The sequence below is a fragment of the Suricata suricatta genome, chromosome 7 (assembly GCF_006229205.1).
Source record: "Suricata suricatta isolate VVHF042 chromosome 7, meerkat_22Aug2017_6uvM2_HiC, whole genome shotgun sequence".
NCBI lineage: Eukaryota > Metazoa > Chordata > Mammalia > Carnivora > Herpestidae > Suricata > Suricata suricatta.
In genome coordinates, this window is record NC_043706.1 from 4,938,752 (window position 1) to 4,948,457 (window position 9,706).

The 9,706-nt window shown below is 40.5% G+C and overlaps 1 protein-coding gene across 2 annotated transcripts in view; it reads left to right on the forward strand.

Moving 5' to 3' along the window:
* The first annotated feature begins 9 nt into the window (after nt 1-9).
* Nucleotides 10-9,706, forward strand: part of LOC115295654 (zinc finger protein 420-like) — a 13,033-nt gene continuing 3,336 nt past the window's right edge. The window contains exons 1-4 of one of the 2 annotated variants that reach the window (XM_029943754.1): nt 10-407; nt 3,209-3,335; nt 3,831-3,952; nt 9,069-9,201. In XM_029943754.1, coding sequence (XP_029799614.1) covers nt 366-407; nt 3,209-3,335; nt 3,831-3,952; nt 9,069-9,116 — 339 coding nt within the window. In that variant the 5' untranslated portion in view covers nt 10-365 and the 3' untranslated portion in view covers nt 9,117-9,201. Of the gene's footprint in view, nt 408-3,208; nt 3,336-3,830; nt 3,953-9,068; nt 9,202-9,706 lie in introns of those variants that run through there. The other variant, XM_029943755.1, reaches the window with a different exon arrangement.

Below are 9,706 nucleotides of genomic sequence, written 5' to 3' on the forward strand. Positions count from 1 at the left end.
TTTTTCCGTATCAATGAAATTAATCATCAGAAATCATTGTCTAAGGCAAATTTCACTTCTGTGCTGTTCCCCATCCACTTAACCATAAGTAAAGTTGAGTTTCAGTTAGAGCAGAGATGCCTGCCTGGGGATCGAACGAATCTTCTGGTTCTCTCATCCCTCTCTCCCAGACACTGTCCATCCCTCAGGGAACACTGAACTGCCTGGAGTGTGACTCAGGCAAGCTAGGAAGCTGGGTCCTTCTGTATTTGAAAGTCCTGCCGACCAGTGAGCACGTTTCTGCTGAGAACTTCTCTTGGGGCCTTTTAGGCCATTTTCTCCTTATGCAGCTGCGATTTCTCCACAATTCCATCTGAGAACGAAATATGCAGGACGAGTGGACAGAAGAAGAAATGGTCAGCTCTCAGGTAAGCCTGGTGTGCCAGCTCAGAGGCCATGTCCTCTTTTCCCCCTCTACTTCATGGATTTAGAAATCGCAAATGTGGATTTCTGTATTTGTGATGTTTCTGCCTCATGTTTTCCCCTAAGTTTTCAAGCCTTCTCAGGAATGATATTCAAGGTTAGGTCTTTAGAGCTCTTCTCCCCTGTATGTACCAGGATTTCTCTACATTTTCCACCAGGCTTTCACTGTGGCATCAACATTGGTCACTTTGAAATGAAATAAAGTCCTGAATGTATTGCAAACATTTTCTTTGGGGCAGATCCAACGGGGAAGGCATTGAGTTCAAGATTCCTGTGGCCAAGGGGGTCGGGTCCTGGGATTTCAGTCAAGGAGAACCATTCCTTCTTCAGTATTTCTTTTTAGACCAGGATTAAGAAAATGAAAAATACAAGGTGTCCAGTATCTTAGGAAGCCTCGTAAGCAAATGAGAGTCCTTCTGGAGGCCTCCCTTTTCCGTTTATCTCCCCCAGCTGCCCAGTATATGACCACCCTTCACAACCCCATTGTGACACCTGGTGGCGACATTCCTCTCCTCCTGGTATAATAAAACTACCTTTTTGCAACAAAAAATAAATGCAAAAAACACAGGATGTATGAGGCCCAAAATATTTTGGAACGTTAAACAGCCAGGGTTGGGGGGGGTGGTCCTTGTTTGTAAAATGGGAAAAAGATACTCTGTTTAAAACATACTAGACATGACAGGACATGGAAAGAGGTGTCTCCATGTGGCGTTTCCTCCATTGAGATAGGGGCTCCCAAATACGGGTTGATGATCCTGAGAACGCCGAGGGCATGGGCAGTGAACAGAATTCACCTGTGGCAGAATTAGACCCTAGATTTCTGAAGAACCTCAAGGGAGTGGGGGCAGGACAGCAGAGGAGAGGCTGCTGCCAGGAGGCAGTGAGTTGGGGCGAATTTGCAGGGGGGGAAGATGAGGATGTATGGCAACTTAAGAAATTTGCCCTTATTTGGTAATTATGCCTGGTTGTAAGTAGCTGTTAGTTAGTTAGGGCCTATGGGCATTTTGAGGCAGGTCTCCTGCTGGCCTGCATCTGTTCAGCCAGGTGGTCCCTTTGGGCCCCTCTATAATCCATTGCTCAAACCTATTTGACTTAAAGCAGCCTCTACTGAAATGATATGTGATGGAAGTTTGTATAAATCCACTGTATGCTTGTCATTAGATTGATAATCCGCTGGAACAGAACATTCCAGTGATTATGTGTTTTTTGGTGTGTCTTAGACAGTAATAGCAATTTGTTTTAGTTATTTCCTGTTCACTTCTTCAAGTGGCTTGGTACTCTCTGCCAGATGATCTTTCCCCACAGTGTACCTAAAGCTCTTAGATTTACTGAGCAGTATTGAGAAACCATCTCATTTGACCTGCAAGTTTCTTTCTTCAGAGTTACTTTTTGCTTGTAGTTTTTGATGAGGAGAACAAACGCAAAAGAAATGTGGCTTGAAATGAGTTTCCTTCCACCATGCACCCAGTGCTAACGGAATGTCATACTCTGCCTGTCTGAAGGATTTTATAACAAAATAAACATTAAGGCCCTAGAGCAGCTATGTGTTCCTCGAGGAAGGGCATGTTTGCATGTCTCAGGTGTCTCTCATTGAGCTGCAAGGTGTAGGGAAATTTAATTGAAGCTCCACGTCTCTTGATTTTGTGTCCCTCGCCATTTCCCCCTTGACCCTTACATCTTTAAGGTTGTTAAAGATAGAAGGTCTCATTTTCTGTAACTTCTTCCTGCTGAATAAGGGCATGGAGACGTTCCTACCTCTGAGTGAAGGTTGGTCAGGTGAGAATTTAGTAGGAATTAGGAAAGGCTAAAGGAGCTGTCTTTAGAATTGCTAACATATGGGAGTTTCCTTGAGTAGAAAGAGCCATCTTGTCCCCTTGAAGTTCTGCCACTGAGTTTCATCACCAGGTGGAGAGAAAACAGCAAAACATGATAGAATATGTAAGAGAAAAAAAGGCAAAGAAGTTTTTATTTTACTACACACTCTGGTCACAGTAATACCCTTTTATTTACTGCTTTATAGTTTCAAAAAATGAAAACCAGAATCACATGATTGACAAATTTGTGTGTCTGAAAATCCTGAAATTATTTAGAGTCCGAGATGAAAGTTCAGCAAGGGGGGTTGTCACCACACAAAGGAAAACTGATTTCCGTCCAATAAGGAGATCAGGAGGAAACCATATAAATGGGAGACTCACAGATCACGGGTGTGTGTGTGTTATACTTTCCTTTTATTTTAAATTCAGTGGCTAATTAGGAGTGGAGCCTTGTCATGTTAGGTAGCTCTAGACATAAGGTGGCACATGTGCCTGAGGAGACACCTCTATACATACTTTGTGTCTTTTGTAAGTGAGGTTTGTGCTCCTCCTTGGGTGGAGATTTTTATATTAAAAGGAGGTCAAGGTAACTGTCCTCACTGCATGAGTCAACTCCATCATCCATGTGCATAGGGATGAGTCAGGGGCTAAGCTCAAAGTGGGCCTGCCCAAGGGCCGGGTTTATATTTTGTTGAATGTTATCTGTGTCCATCACAGGAAACTGTGTCCATAGGGTGTTTTGCCAGAAGGAAAAGATAAGAGAGAAAAAAGCGGTTAAGTAAAATGAGGGACCCTGGTCAGTGGGTACAAGCAGATAAGCAGTGAAAGTCAGTTCTTGGAGTCTGCCTGGTGACAGTAACTGCCACTTTTCATCGTGGGTACCATTATGAACACTGCCAATGGCCAATGGATAACTCTGGTATTTATTGCAGGGACGGCTGACCTTCCAGGATGTGGCTCTAGAATTCTCTCAGGAAGAATGGGAATGCCTAAACCACAGTCAGCGGGAACTGTACGCGGATGTGATACTGGAGACCTATGGGCACCTCCTCTTCTTGGGTGAGGATCACTTCTTCCAGATTTCCCAAATCACACTCGGGGTTTTGTTCCTTCCTTTGAAGACTCTTTCTTGGCATCTTCCTCTTTACACGACTGGAATCCGGATCCCTGCAGTAAGGGAAGAATGTTGGGATTTGTAGATGTAGGGAAATAACCTGAGGATTCCTTTTACCTTCACTTCCCTTTTTGTCAGGTACCACCATCATTTCTGTAAATTCATAGCAATTCTAAACGCTGAGTGGTCTAAGATGGTACTGCCCATATCTCAAACTCCAGTGTTTTCTGCTTATTGTATCAGTGTCCTTGGAAGGGAGGTCATGATGGGAGTATTTGTACCTCCTCCTGCAGGTTCTGAAGAGGCTCCCTCTGTGGCAACAGCGTTTGGGAAGCCAGTTTTTAGAATTCTCCCATGTCCTCTCTGGTCTACTGAGTACAGTGCTGGGTTGAAAGGTCGAATGTCCAGCAATAATTACACTCCTTCTTTCTGATAAACAGGTCTCCTTGTATCAAAACCAGACCTGGTCATCTTTTTGGAGCAAGAGAAGGAGCTGTGGGGTGTGAAGAGACAGGAGACAGTGGCCTCACACCCAGGTAGGTGGGAAGGAGCAGACGACGAGGTGAGGTGCCAGTGTAAAGGGGGAAGATAGAACTTGAAGTATAGTTCGAATAGCTGTCCTTGAATGGAAAATCGTTTGTGAAGTCCCTTTTTATGTCTTTCCCTCTCACAGAGGGACATCTGCTATCCGATACGTTATGTTCTTTGATTCTCCAAGGACAGTATTTCAGCTCCACTGTAGGTCCACCCCCCCCAACCCCCACATTGAGGATCTCCATAATGGGAGAGCTTCTCCATTGCTTTGAGAGCCCCAGAGGGTATCTCTGTAATTTGAGGACCTCTATGACATTTCTAAATTCTGTTTTGCTTCTTGTGACTAGTGTGTCGACGGAGTAGTTGGCATATTGGGGTTTGATGCATAAATCACGGGAACACTGGAGACAGAGCTTACATGTTTTCTGCTTTCTGCTTACCAATGTCTTAGAGGCTGAAATCTTAATTGTACAAAATCGAGGCTCAGAAATTTCAAAATATCACAGAACACCTCCACACATGACAATATCTAATCCTTTATTTCACATCAGAACTTAATTTGTCTTTTTATTAACTGATATTTAAAATTCCACTGTGTGTTCTGTTGCTCAATGGTGAAGTAATTTAATGTATTTATGTATATCCTAGCATTCCTACATATTAATAGTATGCATTTAGATGTTAGAACTCATAGACAATTTTAAAATCTCAGTCCATGATGTGTCTATTGTTGAAAGTGCTGCTATGATCATTGGGGTCCATGTGCCCCTGTGCATCAGCACTTCTTTATTTCTTAGGAATATCCCTAGCAGTGATATTGATGTGTCCTAGGGGAGTTCCACTGTTACTTTTTTGAAGAACCTCCACACTGTTTTCCAGAGTGGCTGCACCAGTTTACATTCCCACCAGCAGTGTAGGAGAGTGCCCGATTCTCCACATCCTTGTCAGCATCTATAGTCTCCTGATTTGTTCATTTTAGCCACTCTGACTGGCATGATGTGATATCTCAATGTGGTTTTAATTGTATTTCCCTGATGATGAGGGATGGTGAGCATCGTTTCGTGTGTCTGTGGCCATCTGGATGTTCTCTTTGGAGAAGTATCTATTCATGTCTTCTGCCCATTTCTTCACTGGATTATTCGTTTTTCGGGTGTGGAGGTTGGGGAGTTCCTTGTAGATTTTGGATGCTAGCCCTTTATCCGATATGCCATTTGCCACTATCTTTTCCCATTCTGTTGGTTGCCTATTAGTTTTTTTGATTGTTTCCTTTGCCTTGCAGAAGCTTTTTATCTTGAAGAGGTCCCAAAAGTTCATTTTTGTTCTTGATTCCCTTGCCTTTGGGGATGTGTTGAGTAGGAAATTGCTGAGGTTGAGGTCAAGGAGGCTATTTCCTGCTTTCTCCTCTATAGTTTTGATGGTTTCCTTTCTCACATTCAGGTCCTTCAGCCATTTTGAGTTTATTTTTGTGTATGGTGTAAGAAAGTGGTCTAGTTTCATTCTTCTGCATGTTGCTGTCCAGCTCTCCCAGCACCATCTCTTAAAGAGGCTATCTTTTTTCCTTGGGACACTCTTTCCTGTTTTGTCAGATTAATTGGCCATACACTTGTGGGTCTAGTTCTGGGTTCTCTCTACTATTCCATTGGTCTGTGTGTCTGTTTTTGTGCCAATACCATACAGTCTTGATGCTGACAGCTTTGTAGTAGAGGCTAAAGTCTGGGATTGTGATGCCTCCCATTTTGGTTTTCTTCTTTAATATTACTTTGGCTATTCGGGGATTTTTGTGGTTCCATATGAATTTTACCATAGTTTGTTCTATGTTTGAGAAGAATTCTGCTGCAATTTTGATGAAGATTGCATTGAATGTGTAGATTGCTTTGGGTTAATCATGACACTTTCACAATGTTTATTCTTCTGATCCATGAGCATGGAATGTTTTTCCATTTCTTTGTATCTTCAATTTCTTTCATAGGCTTTCTATAGATTTCATCATACATGGCTTTTACATCTTTCGTTAAGTTTATTCCTAGGTATTTTATGGTTTTTTGTGCAATGGTGAATGGAATCAGTTTCTTGACTTCTTTCTGTTGCTTCATTTTTGGTGTATGAAAATGCAGCCGATTTCTGTACATTGATTTTGTATCCTGCTACTTTACTGAATTCATTGATCAGTCCTAGAAGGCTTCTGGTCAGGCGATCGGGTTTTCCATGTAGACTATCATGTCATCCGTGAAAACTGAAAGTTTGACTTCTTCTTTGCCTATTTTGATGCCTTTTATTTCCTTAGTTCAGGTGGAGTTGATGTCAGGTCTCAATTTACATGCAGAACACAGTGTCCCTAGTTATGACTTACCATGTTTAGGCCAGGGATCCTACACTGTCCATAGCAGTCACAGAGTGCATCTGCAGACCACTGGCTCATTTGATCTGGCGGGAGACATAACTGTGTCTTCTAACTTACAAAGGAAGACAGAGCCTTAGACAAATGCCAAGGTGGAAGAATTCATCAAAAGTCAAAGAAGAAGACATGGCCATGAAGAGAGATTTAAGTGAAACAGTTATTAGTAATATTCTTGAAGGAGAATGTAAGGCAACAAATAGTCATAAAGATACTCTCTCTGTTGAGAAAAGAATAGTGTGAACCATACCAGAGAGCTAAAACACTTGAAAAAGAGTCCGAGGTGAACAATGCAGTGAAGGAGATTGAGGGACATGTGGGTGGGTCAGTCAATGAAGCATCCAATTCTTGAATTTGTCTGAGGTGATGACGTTACCGTTTGGAATTGGAGCCCCATCTTGGTCTGTGTAGTGAATTCCTGTAGGATAATGGGGATTTTCTCTCCCTCTCTTCTCCGTTTACTCTCTGTATCTCAAAAAGTAAAAAGTTTTTTTTAAGTAAAAAACATATTGGAAACAGGTGTAGCAGTGGACAGCATGTTCGAAGTAAGAGAAGAATGACTTTGTCACCTAGAAAAATAAAAACAAAAATCATGAATCTAAGCAAAAGACCGGAGAAGAATCATACAATAGTATTGACGTAGAGAAATCAGAGACTACATCAAATGTAATAATATTCGTATTATGGAAGTGAGAAGAAATAGGGAACAGGACACAGAACATTTATTTCAAGACATAAGAGGAGAAATCTTTCATAATCCCGGAAGGAAACAGACATTCAAATGCAGGAGTATCAAAATCATAACAGCAAACTAAAGCAATGAAACAAAAGTGTTTGCTGCCTTTAGGAGACTCATTTAGACATGAAGATACCTGCAGCTTGACCATGAGGAAACGGAAAAACAAATGGCATGCAACTGGATGTCTAAAAAAAGTCAGAGTGGCAAGACTTCTTCCAGACAACCAGACATTTTGGTTTTATATTGTGTTCATTCTGCGTGGTGTCAGAGGAATGCTGGCCTCACAGGATAGTTTTGAATATGTTTCCACTCTTCGACTATTTATAGGATTTTGAAAAGATTATCCTTAGTTAGTATTTTTTTTTTACATATTAGAATTGACCAACGAATGCATGTGATCTTGGGCCTTTCTGTGCTGAGAGATTTTTTATTTTGACTTCAACTTTCATTTTTCTTATAAGTCTAAGAGATTTGTGAATTCATGGGTTTAAGAGTCCTATTTCAATATTAGTAACTTGTGCATTTTTAGGCATTAAGTGGAAATCTTTTTCTTACTAGTTTCTTTCCATGAGAGAAGAGAGAGAGAACGAGCAGGGGAGGGTCCAAGAGACAGGGATACTCGGATCCAAAGCAGGGTGCAGTCCCTGAGCTGTGAGCACAGAGCCCAACACAGGGCTCAAACTCACTCACCCTGAGATCAAGACCTGATCTGAAGTCAGGCGCTTAACCAACTGAGCAGCCAACCACCCGAGTAGATTCCCATCATGGTGTTTGCCTTGTCTGTATATAATTTCCTATGTATTTGAAACTATGCCAGTATTGTTCTTCTCCTAAACTGGGCATTACTTGCAGTGTTATGTTATTTTATATTCTGGTCTGTTTTATTTACCTCTCATTTTTGTTTCTAAATAAAATAATTTCAAATGTTGCATTGTTATTTCTTCCACTACTATATTTCAGCTGTCTTTCTTTTCTAGATCCTTTTGGTGTCATTTTTTTTATGTCAATGTTTTCCTTATCTGAAGTATTTATAGAATTAAAAAATAGGAAAATTGAAAGTCGTAAATACATAGCAGAAATAACACGTTGACCAAAATCATACAAAATAAATATAAGGATTCATTAAGGTTTTCTAAACACCATGTTGTCTGTGAACTGAGATACTGATCATAGGAGTTTCTGGTCTTCTTTATAGTAGTGTTTTCCTTTGATTGGGTTACCTGGTAATGCTGTTTACCACAGAGAGTAAATTCATATATTCCGTTCTCTTCACTCTTAGGGAATACTTGAGTTTTTAAAGTACTCTCTCATGAAGTGAAATGATTGGACATAGGACTTTTTCTTCTTTGGAGTTAGATTTTTGTTTCTTTGCTTGTTTTATTTGTTTATTTTTCAATTACCCTTGCAATAAACTTAGCAGTAGTGATTTTTTTTTCATGATGGAGTATAGGTGGTTATGTTATTTTTTTACTTCATTCTCATCTATTGGTATCAATTCTTGGGCATATAATTATCCATCATTGCCTCTTGTACACATTTTTATTTCGACAGTGCCCGCTATAATGCATCTACATTCACTGCATCACTGCAACTAACGTTGGTCCTTCTCTTTCATTTATCCTTGATTGAAAGGTCTATCACTTTAGTTGATACTTTCTGAAAGATTTTTCCTGTGGTAGTATCCTATTTTATTGATTTCAGTTGTAGGTTTAAGTTCTCTTCTGTGGTAATTTTGGTTTCGTGTGGTACTTTTCCTGATTATTTGAGGCATAGGAAAATGATTTAACTGTAGCATGACAGTACTACAGAATTTTCTTTTAGGCTATGTGGTCTGTGTGTTCTGTGCAAGATTTGTGTCCATGGAGGGTGCAAGACCTGATGATCCCTTCTCAAACTTTTGACTGACGTTTTCTGATTGCTTTTAAGGTTATATAATAGAGCTCTACAGTGTGTTCATCTGAGAGTACTAAATGGGATGATGTTAGTTTCCTGTTATTTTGTATCTTTCAGCTGTATCTTCACCATGCACCCAGAGTTTCATGCGAACGTCGTGCTTAGAACGTTCTCTTCAAAAAGTGCCAACGGGGGAACATAGTACCCTTGAGAATTTCCAGTTACTGATAGACCAGGGCAGCAATGGGGAGAGTGAAGGGCATCAAAGATATCCTGACGGCCATATCCAAACAGCGACATCTGCCCATAGAAAGAATCTCAGTGCCCCAAGTGGTGAACAATATAAAGTATTTGGCAAAACTTGCCCTTTCAAGTTAGCTACTTCTGTCAAGATGTGTGTTTCAGTAACCAAAAACTCAAATCACATATTCAAACATAAATATTTGTTGAAGGAAGATTTTGAAAATCAGGAAAGTGACCTCATTCGTGTTGAAAATAAGTATTTGACCCAATTTGAAAATGGACTTGGACTGAACTTTCACTCAATTGTTTCTAAGAATCATAGATTTAAAACTGAAGAAGAAAGTGTTAAGTGGAAACAACTAGAGGGGCACATCAGAAAGAGGTCAATGCAAGAAAATTACAAGATGATTTTGAATGGACATAGAATTGCTGTTTGCAGTGAATCTGAGACGAAATTTAACCAAGGCTCCAACGTTAACAAATGTCTGCGTACTCATTTGCCAGAAAACCAT